At 37.3% G+C, this 16849-nt stretch overlaps 1 protein-coding gene across 2 annotated transcripts in view; it reads left to right on the forward strand.

The window, feature by feature from the left end:
* ELOVL5 (ELOVL fatty acid elongase 5) overlaps window positions 1–16110 on the forward strand; it is an 87821-nt gene extending 71711 nt beyond the window's left edge. For both annotated transcript variants that reach the window (XM_074310641.1, XM_074310643.1), the window contains exons 4-8: window positions 3139–3216; window positions 6121–6292; window positions 9931–10055; window positions 12772–12906; window positions 14039–16110. In XM_074310641.1, the coding sequence (XP_074166742.1) occupies window positions 3139–3216; window positions 6121–6292; window positions 9931–10055; window positions 12772–12906; window positions 14039–14170 (642 nt within the window). In that variant the 3' untranslated portion in view covers window positions 14171–16110. The remainder of the gene's footprint in view (window positions 1–3138; window positions 3217–6120; window positions 6293–9930; window positions 10056–12771; window positions 12907–14038) is intronic.
* Window positions 16111–16849: the final 739 nt, after the last annotated feature.

Here is a 16849-nt window from a genome sequence, read left to right on the forward strand (position 1 = left end):
AATATTGGTGCCTCTCCTGCTCTCCAAGATTTTGGGGGTGATGCCTTGTAAAAGTGGCTCCACCATCAATCTCACATCTACCATTTTCTTTTAAACCCTGTGGTTCATCTGGGCAAGATGGTTAGAATTCGACAGGGACAACTAGATGCTTTCTTAATATCTTCTTAATCTTAGGTAACTATATGATAACCGCTTAATAAAATCCTTATCACATAGGCTTCCTATTTGCTATTTTTGTCATCAGCAAAAAAAAAGAATGAGTAGCTCTGCTTTCTCAGTTATCATTGCCTTACCCCCAGCATTGCAGACATTATTCCTGTCTATTTTTTTTAGCCTTTCTTGTTTCTTTTTTAAATTTGGAATATCCATCTAGAATCATTAATTTTCATTGAGACCTTTAAGGTAAAATATATGTCCATGCATTATGATTAAAGATCCTTCTTGCATAAACAGAGCATAGCCATGTTGAGGTCTTTATTACCACTTTCTTTTGTGTGTTTTGTCCCTTCTGAACTTACATGTATCTCACATAGTGGTGATCTTATTTATTGAGGTATTCTTTATGGTATATAAGCTTGCTGAGGGGTAGAGGAAGAGAAAGTCAGTTTTTCTCCTTTGGAGCAGCTGGTGGTGTGGTGGATAGAGCTGTGGAAGACCTAAATTCAAATTCAACCTTAGATACTTAGCTGTGTGACCCTGGGCAAGTCACTTAACTTTGCCTTAGTTTCTTCATCTGTAAAATGGAGGTTGTAAAGCACCTATTTCCCAGGATTGTTGTAAGGATCAAATGAGATTAATAATTGTAATAATAGATTCTACTTAGAAATTATAATGCTAATTATTAATAGTGTTATAATTCCTCAGCCTTTTATCTTATTTTAAAAAATTTTTGTTTTAACTCTTTTTGATTAGGTTTATAAGATATCAAGCAAGCACTTTCTTATCAGCCTTTGTTAGACTACCTTTCATCCTAAATTTAATTCTTAAACTTGTCCAGAAATCGAGTCCTATTCTCAGATACTACCTTCCTAGCCAACTGCTTACTTCTCAAAGCAACGTTTCTGTTCTGTATCCTTTCAGTGAACAGCAAAGAGGAGAAATCAGCCCCTATGATCATGAGTTTCTGGCTCAAGCTAACTCTAGCAGCATCACCAGAAATTGAGAGTCTTCATCTGTTTTGACAAATCTTGGAAAGTTCCCTATTTAACGTCTTGGGTTACATGCCCTAGGAAGAAAAGAGGCCTCTCTATTGTTTTCTGGTCTGAAAACAAAGTTTCAGTCACCCCTTAATTTCTGTCATCTACTTCCCCTAACTACTACTGGATAATCTCTCACTGGATCGCTCCTTGGCTGTACCTTGGAGAATGAATAACTGAGTCCTCCTAAGAACATCCAGCTCCTCCTCTGGGAGAAGATTCACATTTGTTTTTTACTTTCCATTAACTTTACAGTTATTTTGATTATCTTCCTCTATCAGACATCTTTCTACTCTCCGACTTGTCTTTTTTTTTTTTTTTCTTTCTTTCTTTTGAAATCCCATTAAGGATTTTAGTTTGTTTCTAATAAAACAGATTTATAGTACAAGTGAACTTTCCAGATCCTACTCTACGTAGCTTGTATTCTTCTTCTTGTTTTGGTCGTATCCCATTCTTTATGATCCCATTTGAGGTTTTCTTGGTAAAGAATTCAGCAAACTAAGGCAAACTGGGTTGAGTGACTTTCCCAAAGTCACCCAGCTACAAAAGTGTCTGAGGCCTAATTTGATCTCAAGAAGATAAGTCTTTTTGACTTCTGTGCCACCTAGCTGCCCAGTCTTGTTTTCAGTTTACCTCAACTTTATCACAGAACCTATAGGCATCTAGATATGCAGTGGATAACAGCTGTGAAACCTGTCAGGAAGTTCAAATTCAAAGCTTCTCTTGCCTTTGCCATCTGTAAAATGATGCTAATAACAGCTTCTACCTCCCTGAGTGTTTGTGAGAATTAAATAAGATGACATAAATAAAGTGCTTTGCAAACCATAAACACTATATAAATGCTCAGTGTCATGACTACCTCTTCTATTACTACTAATACCATCATTGCTACCATTACAATCTTAAAATTCACGCCCATTTCAACTCTTAATTTATAGTGGAGGAAATTGAGAGGTGGAAAAATCAAATAATGGATCCAGACTAATTAGGGGCAGAAATGGGCCAAGAATTAATGTCTTATGCCTCTAGATTCTGTAGTCTTCCTACAACACCATAATGCTTTTCTTTTAGGTTATAATCTTGAGTCATACAGCCATGCTAATTAATTCTGGCTACTCCTTTACAGCATAGATGTCAAACAAGAGGGAGATCAAAGAGCCAAAATCAGCTAATTTTAAGTTCTTCTAAAACAACTTGGGTTAAAACATCATCTTTGAGCTGTAGGATCCTTATTAAGTTCTCAGTGACCTAGGCAACTTGAAAGATCTAAGTTATAGGCCAAGCTATATTAGCAAAGGGAATTTTCTCACCGAGAAACCCTTTCTGCATTAGTAAAAATCATAACTATAGACCACTGTGCACTATTGTGTGAAAGGCATTTCAGGAGACATGCAGAAGGAAATAAGATTTTGCCCTTTCCTGATCACCTTAACCCAAGTGCCTTCCTTCTGTTGATTCTCTCCAATTTATCCTGTAGATATCTTTCTTTGTACATAGTTGTTTTTATATTGGTCCCCACCTTAGATTATGAAGCTCCTTAGGAGTAAGCACTGTCTTTTGCCACCCTTTGTATTGCTAGCACAAGTAATAAACACTAAAGAAATGGCAACTATTGACTAGTAGAGATAAGGTCAGCCAAAAACCTCACCATAATATCAGATAGAGTATAATCGAGTCAGGCTCTCTTTTAATTATGATTCATGTCCTGGCATTGTACATTCCCCCATGATGGGATATGGTTTCTGGAATCTGTGGAGTGCAATGTCCCTGGGGAACCTCAGACCTATGAATCAGGAATAATATCTCCAGCACCAATCTTACAGGGGTATTGTGATGTTGATTGAGATCATGTTTGTAAAGTGTTTGCAAATCTTAAAGCATTTATAGACAAGCGTCACTATATTTTTACTCATAAGCTAATGGTCTGTTTGTTTGTTTTTAGTTAGTTACAGGAGTATGGGAAGGAGAGTACAATTTCTTCTGTCAGGACACAAGGAGTGGAGGAGAAGCAGACATGAAGGTAATTTATCATTTTGTTCTTGTTTTTAACCTTTTAATTCAAAGTACTATGCAAGTCCCACCTTAGCAGGAGGCCTTTCCTGATCCACCCCCACCTATTCTCCTTCCTTTGCTAGTGCCTTCCTTCTGAGATTTCTTCTGTTTCTGCTATAAATATCTTGTGTGTACCTTTAGAACTTCTTTAGTATAGGAGCTGTTGTTTTTGTTTTTTGGTCATGTCCAACTCCTTTGGGATTTTTTTTTTTTTTTTTTTTGACAATGATACTGGAATAGTTTTCCATTTCCTTCTGCAGCTCATTTTACAGATGAGGAAACTGAGGCAAACAGGGTTAAGTAACTTACCCAGGATCACACAAATGTCTGAGGTCAAATTTGAATTGGTGTTTCCATTTCCAAGCCTGGCACTCTGTTCACTGTACTCTTTAAGCACTTACTAAATGCTTTTTGAGTAAATTGACATTGAATAGGGGTGATTAATAGTGGTGAGTGAATGATGCCAAGATTTCAGTAGAATATATTCTGCTTCTTGAGGCTATATAGGGACTGCTTCCCTTTCAAAAAAAAAAAAATCTCCAGAGACCTAGCACCATGCTTGGAACAGAGTGGTTATTTAATAAATACTGGTTGATTGATTGATTACCCTGATAATTTGTTTTTCTAGCAGAGAGAAAGCTGACCTTAGAGTCAGACTGTTGGCTTTGAGATTCTTGGCAAGTCCCTAAACTCTTTAGTGCCCCAGCCATTTCTCTAAGCTAGACATGGACCAGCCTACATTAGCCAAGAGAATTTCTTCCCTGGGAAATTTCTTATACTGGTGAAATAATAAGGGTGGATTGTTGAGCACCACTGCATAGAGTGTTATGGGAGGAATACAAAGGTAAATAAGATCCTGTGCCTGTCCTCAAGAAGCTTATAATCTTAGTAAGAATAAGATAGGTGGAAATAGCCTCATACTATAAGGTAGAATGTGAAGAGTCCATAAATGTTTTCTAAGCCTTTATGGAAGAAATGTCATTTGAACTGTTTGGGGTCTTATTTTATTTTACTTTTTATATTCTTTCTTCAGAGAGGATAAGCTCTTAGAGGGCAGGGACTGTTACTTTTTTTTGGTATATTTTTGTCCTAGCACAGTATCTGGTATGTAATAAGCATTTAATAAATGCTTATTGATTGAAAGATGAGTTAGACCAGAAAAGTTTGAGCTGGAGAGGGAAACATTCAAAACAGAAGTCTACTAGAAAAGTTAAGTTGGAATCAAATTGTGGGAGACCTTAAATGTTATGCAGAAGAGTTAGGTCTTTTTGATAGTCTTCTGGGGATACCCCCTTCCTCTTAAAAGAAATCAGTTCCAAGTTCAGAATCAAACTGAAATCAAACTTTTTTCCCCCAAAAAAAATGAAACATAATTTTAAAATATATTTATTGATTCATTTAAAAGTAACACACATTTTAAAAATGAAAAACAGCTATTTTCTAAAGCAAAAACAAACAAGAATAGAATTGTTTTATATATTTTTGTAAATTTCTTTAATGCCTGGCATAAGAGAAAACAGCTGGATTTTCATCAGCTTTTGCATTCAACCTATTGCAACATTATTTGGTTGACATATATAAAGATAATCTGGCCTCCCACAGACATATGGTTGAAAATAGAAAGCATATTTTAATAGTCAAATAATTTTAATATTTTGATCTTGGAGACTTTCTGGAAGTGTTTTGAGAGCCACTACCCCTTTCCCAGAAGTCTGCCATATGCATTTTGGGAACCACTGATACAATGGAAAAAGCACCAGATTTGGCCTCAGAGGACCCAAGTTCAAATCCCAACTATACCACTTGTAGATTATCTGTGTGACTGTAAGCAAATCATTTATTTTCTCTTTGAAATGAGAGAGTCTGTCTGGGTGCCTTCTGAGGTTCCTTCCCTATATCTTATGATATTTTTTCAGCGCAGAGAACAATGGAACCATCAGAACCTTGGGGTCTTATTGGATTTTGGCAGCTGTATCACACTTTGTTAATTCACATTGAACTGATGGTTAATTCCCTTTCACATGGTCACCTTACTCCTGTAATTTTGAAATTGTTCCCCTCCTCTAAACTCCCAGTACAGACTTTAAGATCACAGTAGAATATATTGAACTCTTTTGTGTCTTTGCTAGATGTTAATAGATACTATATGATTCTTTGGGGAGTTAAAATAAATTGAGGGTGTCCCAAAAGCCCTAGTGTGGTTTTAAGCCAAAAATTCAAAGCTAAAACTAAGCTAGGAAATAGCTAGATAAAAACTTAAGAGATTCAAGGTGTCCCAAAAGTCATAAGCTTTAGCTTAAAACTGCACTAGGACTTTTGAGACACCCTGTATGCAGGACAACATTGGAAAAACACCCCCAATCACCACCAGGCAATCATCCTCTTCTCCTGGGGGTTGGGGGTGATTAGAGCACTGGACCCGAGTCAGTAGGTTTTGGTGCTCTTTGATAGTTTTTAGTTAATAATGACTTTTGTGTGACCTCATTTGGGGTTTTCTTCTCTAGCTCATTTTATAGATAAGGAAACTGAGGCATACACACTTAAGGGGTTTGCCCAGTCATACAGCTAGTAATTGTCTGAAAGACACTTCCTGACTCTGAGTCCAGCACCTCTTCTCAACTGACCAGATTCCCAAAGTCAGGGAGACAAGAGTTCAAATCAAGCCTCAAAACAGTTACCAGTTGGCAAGTCATTTAACCTCTACCTGCCTTAGTTTCCTCATCTGTGAAATGAGAGATAATTAAAAACTACCTCTCAAGAGTAGTTGTGAAGATCAAGTGAGTTAATATATGTAAATTACTTCATAAACATCAAAAGATCTATATAAATTAGAATTGTTGATTGTAATTTTTGTTATTATTATTCCTATTAGATCATCCGGGTCCTCTGGTGGTACTACTTCTCCAAACTCATTGAGTTTATGGACACCTTCTTCTTTATTTTACGAAAGAATAACCATCAGATCACCGTCCTGCATGTGTACCACCACGCCTCCATGCTGAATATCTGGTGGTTTGTCATGAACTGGGTGCCCTGTGGTCACTGTAAGTATTATTTAGACTGAAGGGACTTCATCTGATACATGTACAAAGATGGCAGGTTGAATCTTGGGGCACTGAGTGGAGACTATGTGACTCGAGACTTTGGACTTTGATGTCATCTTTGGTTAGTGCATTTTGGTGTAACCTAGGTGAAACTGAAATATACACTTTTTTCCCTTCTCCATAATAATGAATCTATGCTAATATGATAAATAGGATAAGACCTTCCAGGGAAATTTAAGAGAAAGGGGGAATGATGACAGTAGAACTTATGAGAGGCCCAGTCTTCACCTAAGCCAACTAATTAGCTGTGTACCTGCTGGCCCAGTATCCCTTGACCATCTTATTTCTCTTCCCCCGTTTTTTTCCTCTCTCCCTCTTTTTCCCCCCTCTTCCCCTTATTAAATCCCTCAAATCTTCTTCAAGTCGATTTGATGAATTTCCTTTCCTTCCTAAACTGCTTTTGGGACTTTCTTAAAGGAATATACCAACTAGCACAGTGGAAATATCGCTAGATTTGAAGTTAGAGGACCTGGATTCAATTATTTTCTCTCAGAATTACTAATTTTCACCATTAAATCCGAGATCATATGAGCCTAAGTCACTGGACCTCAATTTCTCTATCTATAAAATAAGGTAATTGGACTTGATGTCCTCCAAGGTCCCTTCCACCCCCAAATCTGTGCTCCTATGAGCGTATGTCATGGATGTTACTGCCCTGGATGTTAAATAATGATATTTAAACAGTCATTAAGATTCTTTCTCCTCTAAATCTAAATCTATGAACTCCTGAGTAAGTCAAGTATAAGATTAATCTAGGTTCAGAATTCACATTTCAATAAGCATAATTTTAAAAGAAGGTAGGTACAAGTTTAATTCTGCTCAGAACTATGATTTAAATAAGACAGAAGAAGAAACTCAGCACAAAAGTAATACATTATTAACAAACAAAAAACATACAGCATGCATCATCACCACTCCAAGGAAGCACCAATATCTGAATTCCTTGGCTGAGAGGACTCATGGTCACAATTATTCAGAGTCATTGCTAAGCAAGATTGTACAAGACTCCCTAGCCCAAATCTTCAAAGTCCCTTTCTACTAAGGGGTTTTTATAAGCTGAGAACAAAGAAGACATTACACTAAGTATTCTCATTTGATACATGACTCTTGAGATGAAGCAATTTTCCAGGTATAGGATGCTCCATCACAAGAGGCAAGGTTTCTGGGGTAAACTTAGGCTTGCAATAAAGGATACTCATTGATTAATGCACAAGAAAAGAATGGCCTTCCTTTCTTTGTGCTTTCCTGGCATTCCATCACATAACTGCAAACACATTCTCATGTTCTCATGAGAATTCTAAAAAGTTACACAAAAGACATGGCTGAGACTTATTTAAGATTCCTTATTAGGATTACTTAGGTTAGCAGTAGCATGGTAGGTAGAGCAGTGGACTTGTGGAAAAGATGAGTTCAAATTCTGCCCCATGTATTTAGTAATCTCTACTAGTCTCTGTTTTCTCATATGTAAAAATACATTAATAACATCTGCCTCACTGGGTTGTCTTGGGAATTAAATGAGATAACCTGTGTTAAGTGCTTTGCAAATCTTAAAGCACTACATGTAAATGCTGTTGTTATTATATATGTTGTTTTTTGAAAATCCTTCTCACATATATTGATATAATCCATTTCATTTTCCATTAGCAGGTATATAGTTTTGGCAAAACCTGGAAATGAGAAATGATTTGTAAAGGAGAAGATTTGGGAGCCTTTTGCTGTCCTTCATCTGAGAGGGCTTCTATTTTTACTATTTAAAATGTCACCCTTGAATTCAGCCAGTTCTCCTAGCCCAGAACAGTTATTCCTCTAGATAGGAATCTCATTATGCATTTAAAAAAAAAAAAAAGTTTAACAAATGACTTCAATTAAAATTCTTGCCTGACAGACCTCCAGATGTTTTAATGGATATCTTCTGGCCCATTCAGTCCTGCTGGTTTTTTAGGTTTTACTTTTTTACAGACAAGGAAACTGAGACACCTAGAAGGTTAAAAGATTTATTTCATCAAGACTAAGTAGCAGGACTGGGATTGAATGTGGGTCCTCTGACTCCATATTCATTGCCTTTCCCATGCTTTCTCCTCTCCACATTAGAGCTTCTTTGACAGAGCTATCCCTTTATTAATTCTGCTTATTAGAGTTCAGAGATGGTAATCATTTGCATTTCTCCAGCAATTCAGGATTGGCAAAGCTAGTCCCTGGAAGCAACCACATAAGTAGATCACTGAAAGGTTATCCCTTATTTTTTCAGTTAAGGACACCGAAACTCTGAGAAGTTACCTTGAGTTTCCCATAGTCATACTTAATTTCCATTGAGAATCAAAGTTGGAATTGAAATCCAAGTCTTCTAATTTCATGCCCATAACTCTTTTGACCGTTAATGCTACTTTGAGATCACCGATCTAATTAGTAGCAGGTTTGGGACCAGAATTGAAGTCTCTCAACTCCTAAGTTTATCATTGGTTCTACTACACCAAGGCTGGCTTTTGCACATAACTTAGTGCTTTAAGTTCCTAATATAGCAATAATAACATCTTGCAGATTTTTCAAAGAAATTCTGTCTGTTCAGTTCCAATAGACTTGGTATGGAAAATGCCATCCCCCTCCAGAGAGAGAACTTGCTTTTTTTTTTCTTGTGGTTTTTCTCTTTTGTTCTCATTTTTTCTTTCACATGACTAACATGAAAATATGTTTAAAATGATTATACATGTAGAACCTATATCAGATTGTTCTCTTGGGGAGAGGAGAGGTTTGAGGAGGGAGAAAAAAATTTAGAACTCTAAATCTTGTAAAAGGGAATGTTGAAAACTGTCTTCACATGTAATTGGAAACATAAAATATTGTCAAAATTTAAAAAAAAAAGGAAATGTTGTCTGTTACGGCCCTTGATTCTCTCAGAAATGCTGTGAAGAATAGGGGCTGGCAAAGATGAGTCTTCCCATTTGACACGTGAGGAGGCTGAAGCACGATGACTTTGTGACTTCCCTGAGTTGTCTTGGGAGTAGGACCAAACCTGAGCTCCCTGCTGTGTAGCGGCCTCCTGCTTTCTACCAGTTTGGTTGTGCCCATTTCCTAAGATTTGTAACTTAGTTGCTTGGGGGACGTAGGGCCAGTTGCTGAGCTTCTCTTTGTAGGCCTTGGTTTCCACATCTTTAGGATGAAGAGGTCAGACCAGCCCATTTCTGGGGCATCTTGATCAATGACTGTGCAGAGAAACAGTGAGCATCTGCTGTCTTTTCTCAGGCCTCGGGATATAGCTTAAGGCTGTATGGGATGTAGCAGGGCACAAAGGGCCTAGATTATGGCATCTGTTTCCCATTAGAGAACACCGGGCCAGAGAAGTGGCCTTAGCCGCTCAGATAGGTGGTGTAGCCTGTCGGAGGAGAAACTGAGTTCTCATTTGGGACGTGTTTATGCTGAGGAGATAGACAAGGCACTCGCCTAGATGGGAGTAATAGATTTACTCCCTTTTCAGTATAAAAGAAACCATTTTCTGTTGTTTTTAAAGTTTCCCTAGCTTTGTGAACTTCTAAAACTGGGATGTAGAAAACCGATGACAAGTCCTTCCCTTTTCTCTACAGCTTACTTTGGTGCCACCCTTAACAGCTTTATTCACGTCCTCATGTATTCTTACTACGGTCTGTCAGCGGTCCCGTCCATGCGCCCGTATTTGTGGTGGAAGAAGTACATCACTCAGGGCCAACTGGTGAGTGATTTTGCCTCTGCTCCTGGAGGTGACTGACAGCCAGGACGGAGATAGTTGCTGTCTGGCTGCTCTTCTTGCTGTGGCATTGGTGGGGAAGGGGGTGTTCATACATCTGGTGCCAAAATCCAAGACTGGGCTTCAGCTTCCTCCTCTGTAAAAGGAGTTGGTCTCTCTGAGCTCTCCCACTCTTAGCGTATGGTCCTGCCTACTCTCCATGCCTGTATAGAGACTGAAAGAAGGGCCACATTTCAGAACATCTCTTAGGGCAGCTGAGAGCTCTCTGCTCAGCCTAAAAGCAGAAGAGCAAACGGCTCTTCAGTCAGCAAACATCTTTTGGAGGGCCCCATGACATACAAGGGTGTGGGGTTGGGTAGAGCAGGCCTTTGTTGAAAGGCTGACCTGCTGCCAAAGTCGATAATGTAATAAAACCCTCCAAGCATCTGTTAGCTTCAGACTCCCATTAAATTGATGGTAACTATATTATTCCAGTGGCTTATGAGCAAATCCCACTCTCGGGGGGTATATCCCTTCCAAGTAGTGGTTAGCTGTGTGATGCCTGGCGTGCTTCAACATTTGAGAGTCTGAGTGTTCACATAAGAAGCGAGGGAGAGAAGTGTGTGACCTTTAGAAGTCTCCCATAGTCTTCAATCCTTTTTCCTATTTGGCTCCAAACAGGCTTATCGTACGTGACTGCACTCCTCAAGCACTCTACGTTCCAGCCAAATGTCCCTGTTCGTTCTTTCCCATACCTGACATTCCATCTTTTATCTCCTTGCTCTGGCCTGCATGTACTTTCTCATGACTGGCATGTACTCCTCCCTTTAGGATCCCAGCCTCCTTCAGAGTTCAACTTGAGGACCACCTCTCTCCTAATACAAGGTCTTTCCTGATCCCTCTAGCTGTTAGTGTGAGATGAAAAAGACTTGTGTTCCCTTTGAATATATTCTACTTCAAATTCTATTCTTGACCTCAAGTAACCCAACAGTGTAAAAAAAAAGGGAAAGTATGCACCATTGATAGCTATTCATAATATTACAAGTGCTGCCCTAGAGATGAAACAAGAAAAAAACAATAGCAATGTACTTTAAATAAACAAAGCTAATACAGAGCTCTCCAAATAAATCTTTGTCATTGTTAAAAGAATTTTCTTAGATAGAATTTTTATTCAGGGTAGGTCTTTATCATAGGCCTCCTAGATTTCTCATTTCTTTTCTGTGGCTTACAGCACTGTGTTAGGCATTATTTGAACCTCAAAGACAAAAAATGGTTACAACTCCTGCCCTCGAGGACTGAGGACTGAGGGGAAATAATTTGTATGCAAGAAAATATGAAATATGTGAGGGGAAAGCACCTCTGATGTGAGACCCCCAGATAATAGTACCTCTTCCTCTCCCAAATTATTTTGTCTATATTTTAGATACATTTATTTATGTATCTTTCTATGTGATCTTTCCCAAAAGAATGTAAGCTTCTTGAGGGCAGCATTTGTGTTCTCAATGCCTGGCACAAAGTTGAATTGTTCATTATCAGTGCTTGTTTTTTATGTTTGATCACCTAAAGGATAAAAATAGACTTATTTGTGCAATATCACCCAGCAGAACAGAGATCAGAATAACTAGCTCTCAGATTAAAGAATCCCAATGACTTATTGAGAAATGGATCTATTGAGGGCTCTTTATTGTTGGGTTTGGGAAAGGCCTGCCCCTAATTTCCTTTTTTTTTTTTTTTTTTTTGCTGAGGCATTTGGGGTTAAGTGACTTGCCCAGGATCACACAGCTAGGAAGTATTAAGTGTCTGAGACCAGATTTGAATTCCCGTCCTGACTTCAGGGCTGGTGCTCTATCCACTGTGCCACCTAGCTGCCCCTGTTTCTCCCCCTCCCCCCCCTTTTAAATTTCCTTTTAAAGTTCAGGGCTATTTGTAGTGGATTCACTTGTATATTATTTTTTAAATTAGTTTTCAACAAAATAACCTCTTGTCAAATCTCAACCCACTGCACACACCACCATTATTAATTTGACCGAGGCTCTCTGTAGCAGCAAATCAGTGTTTCCAACAGTTTAACTTTTTCTAAGAGCTGCTCCATGTGATTTGCCTTTGTTTTATTTATCAGAAGTGGTACATAGATTTAGCTTAATTTCCCTCCCCATCAAATCTTCGAACCAGAGGGTGTCTTTTCCCAAAAGAAATATATACTTAGGAGAAATAAGAAACATTCTATGATCTGTTTTTCACATTTCCTGCTATATAGCACATCTTCCAATTCTGGATCACATTCATGCCCTTTCTCCTTCAATTATGTACTAAATTCAGCAAATATGTGTTACTTTCCTACTATAAACTAAGAATACCCCCTCATAGGATTGTTATGTGAATCAGTTGAGATTATGTTTGTGTGTATAGAGAGACATACATATATACATATGTCTGCGCCACTCTGCAAACCTCCATATAAATTTTAGTTTTTTCTTTCCTACTACTCTTGCTGTTACTACTATCAGCTGAGGATAATATAGATTCCTAATGAAATATAACCCTACCCTGAAGGAACTTACATATCCTCCTAAGTTACAGAGGGTTTGCTCCATTTGTCAGTGGATTTCCCAAAGACTTTTTATTGAGTTTTCTAGAGATTCATAGAAAGAACTCTCATGTATATTCCAAATCATGTTATGATGCTACTTTTTTCTCCTTTTTTTTTTTTTTGTCTCAACAGCTTCAGTTCGTGTTGACAATCATTCAGACTAGCTGTGGTGTGGTATGGCCTTGTGCATTCCCTCTGGGCTGGTTGTATTTTCAAATTGGCTACATGATTTCATTGATTACCCTCTTCACAAATTTCTACATTCAGGTAAAATCACTTTATTAAAAATAACAACTAGTGTAATAACAATTAGTGTAATTTAGGCCTGGTTTGATTGCAAATCCAAGATGATTTTAAAGCATCTGAAATTAGATACTTTATAGGTAGCTAGCCTTAGAATCCATATTAGAAACTTAAAAAGAAAAAGTCATGACAATTATGTAATGATTGGCTTTATAAGTTAGCATTCCTCTAAAGCAATTTCCACCCAACCTTTATGACCCAGAATTCTCAGTACTCCCACTCTAGGACTATCAGTGGAAGATTTTCATGTTTTCAATGATTAATGGGAAATGATCTTTGGTGTTCTAACCTTTAATATATGAATCCTTATAAAGTCCCAGATCTTGCTGTGTATAACATTTACTGCACTTTCATTTGGAGGAGATAATGATGAGAGCCAGTTTCAGAGCAGGAAAACCTAGCATGCATTGCTGTGGAATGCTGAACAAGTCACTCGGTATCCCGAGCAGTTCCCCTATGACTTTTAAATTGTAAAACAGGACAGGTACCCTCTGTTAAAGGGAGTTTGCATCTTGTGTATTTCCTACCAAATCTCTGATAGTGCAAGATTCCTTTGACATAGGTACCACAGGTATTTTAGAACTCATACTCTTAAGGAGCCTCTTGTTACACTTAAGAAATTAAGTCAGTATTTTACAGATAGGAAAGCTGAAGTTCAAAAGACAAGTGACTCATTTTATAGATATTAGAAACAATTTGAAAGCCAGATCTTCCATAATCCAAAGCCCCATATCCTTACTACAACACCATCTACCTCTCAATGTGTTCATTGTCTCGTTCATCTTGATACTTGAAGATCTCTTTGGCTAATTTATTTAAGGTCAGAGTGTATTATTAAGAACAGAATTAAACTTTGACCCATGGATGAGTAAATGAAACTAGAAGATGGAACCTCAAATTTGGTTACTGACCACAAAGGTTATTTTATACTACAATTTAAAAAGCAAAGAAGCTAGCCTCCTCACTCCCCCAATGGATTTTTATATCAACATCTTTAACATCAAGGAGTTTATGCTGGAAAGTAGCCTTACCGTTCTCCTCCATAAGGCTATTTTGACCACCATATTAAAATCCCATTTATCCTTGTACTCCTCAGACTTACAACAAGAAGGCATCTGCCCGAAGGAAAGACTATCAGAATGGGTCCATGGCTGCAGTGAACGGTCACACAAATAGCTTTTCTTCTCTGGAAAACAATGTGAAACCAAGAAAACAAAGGAAGGATTGAAGACCAAACATTTAGACACCCCAGACAACAAAATCATCTGATTGTAAGCACAATGTGAGTTGTGCACTGATACTCCTAACAGCTACTGTAACTATTCCTGCCTGCAATAGTGTGATTTATGTAGGACTTAACCAGTGCAAACTAGAAAAATTATATAAAGATTATTAAAGTAGGCATAAGACTTTTTAACAATTCTGGGCTCTTACTGACCCTGCTCTATAGACTGTGGAAGGGAGTATTATTATAGTAAATGACACTGCTATTGCCTTATTAGTCAATATGATAGGTGCTGAATTGTGATTCACAATTTCCAAACACTGTAATCGTCTCATTTTTTTTTTTTTTTTTACTGTAGATCATGCATGTGATTGTAAATGTAAATTTATATGTTGTTTTAGGAGAGATGAACACACATGCCTTAAAAATTTAACAGAAAAAAAAAAAAAAAAAGCAGGGCCCAAAGCTTTTCAGTTTAAAATTAAGGTTAAGTTTTGAGGAGGTTTTTGGTTTTGTTTTTTGTTTTTTAGTTTGATTTTCTTAATATATTCCATTTAAAAAGATCAAAGACCACAATTCATTAGATGAATGATGTCTGAAGTATAATTTTAAGTGACTTATGCAAGTTTCCGTGAAATCAGCGATGGCACCTCCGGTTTTATAATATTGGCTTTCTTTAAGCAGGCCTAGATTCTAATGGAGCAATCAGTTTAACTTTTTAACAGATCGTATTTTTTTATTTTGAGTGCCGCTATTAATGTAAAAAAATTAAAATGTGCGCTAAAGCAACCATGACAGATATATATATGTGTGTGTGTGTGTGTGTGTGTGTATGTATGTGTGTGAGTGTGAGAGAGAAAGTGTGTGTGTATGTGTGTGTGTGTATATGAATGTGTGTGTATGAATGTGTGTGTGTGTATATATATATATATAACTTGTCTTTAAGGTTTAAAGAAGCGTGTATGGTGGAACTGACTTTTTTTAATTTCTCAACTCCAAATTGCTAAGTGGCTTTTATACAGGGGAATAATGCTGGTTTTGTTTCACATACATAGGTAGGGGTAGACACCTTTCCAAAAAGACAACTGAGTACTTTTGACGTAGCAGAGTCCTACAAATGATCTATGATTGGTTGGCAGGGGTCATATTTTGATTGGTTTCTGTACTGCTATCTGTTCAGATGCAAAGTTTTTTAAATGTGCCTAGATTACTGAAAAGAGAGAACATGTTCCCAAATTTTGGGTTTGTTTTTGTTTTTTTTAAAAGGTAAAATTTAAACAGATAGCTACAGTAGAAGAGAGAAATTTCGGGGAAATTTGGAGATGATTATTTCATGTAAGTCTTATATATCACCTGTAATTTTCTGCTTGGTATCTAAAGATTTGTTTAGAACTGCTTATTTAAAAAAAATGATATACTGCTTACCGTAAAATCTTGTCTTGAGTGGCAAAAAAGAGACAAGAGCTACTATATATGTCTTTTAAAGTGTTGGAACTTAGCCTATAAATAAATACCTTACTCACTGAGCAGCAATTACATTTAACCACTCATGCAGTATGTCTTAGAGAATCATTGATCTAAATGTATAGACTGTTGGTTTGATATTTATGTAAATATCAGTTTACCATGCTTTAATTTTGCACATCCATATCTTGGGAGAACTAATGAGTTCTCATTATTAGTCTTGTGGATTTTCTTTACTTGTTTTGAAGAAGTCATGGCATCTGTTTACATTTACCTTATCAAAACTAGAGAGTATATGTGTCTGTATGTGTATGTCTTCATTCCTAGGTACCAGTTTGCAAAAGTCTTTACATATTTCAGTACAGAAGCTATAATACTCAATAGTGCTAAGTGTGCTAGAAATAAATCCTTAGCTCATCTGGATATATCCACATTGTTAAACAATGTCAAAACGTTAATCATTAAAACATTTTTGATTATCTGTGCTTGGACTCCTTGATGTTTGCGCGATCTCAAATTGGTGGAGGGGGTCCCATGTCGTTTTAACCAGCTGTATTAAGTCAGTGGATGCCTGGGCCACAAGAGTTGCTGATACCCCTGGAATGCAAAGGACACGGCGAGGGGAAAGGGGAAGGGTAAGAATTAAGTCAAAGGAGATTTAGGAGTGCTACATGGGGTAGACCAGACAATGAGAGTGGACAGAGGATAGAACTAATGATCTCCTATTTTGCTTGTTTTCCTTGACACAAGAGAATGATCTTTGGACTGGGAAGGCTAGCGGTTAACTGTATGTTGAAATCCAAGATAAGTGAGACTGCTATTGGAGGAAATTGCAAAAACAAACAAACAAACAAAAAACAAGCTTTGGCTTAATCTAAGGAAAAACTTCCTAACAATTAAGAGTCCAAAGGCAGAATGGACTGCTTTAGGGAAGAGTGATAACTAAGATGAAAAAACCAAGGAAGTAAAAAACTCCTGTCTCTATCCCAGGGCACTAACCACTTACAGGGTATAAGAAATTGTTTTTTCATTTAATAAACTATATTATTTTAAAATTGCTTATATTTACATGTTAATAGTATATGTATATCTTCAATAGAAACAACTGAATGTAGTACCTTGTATAGGAAGAATTATTCAAACTAGAAAGCTCTCAAAACAAATGCTTCCTCCCTTTGTTCCTGATGTATGGTACCTTGGCTCACACCCCCTGAGCTG

The sequence above is a fragment of the Sminthopsis crassicaudata genome, chromosome 4 (genome assembly GCF_048593235.1).
Source record: "Sminthopsis crassicaudata isolate SCR6 chromosome 4, ASM4859323v1, whole genome shotgun sequence".
NCBI lineage: Eukaryota > Metazoa > Chordata > Mammalia > Dasyuromorphia > Dasyuridae > Sminthopsis > Sminthopsis crassicaudata.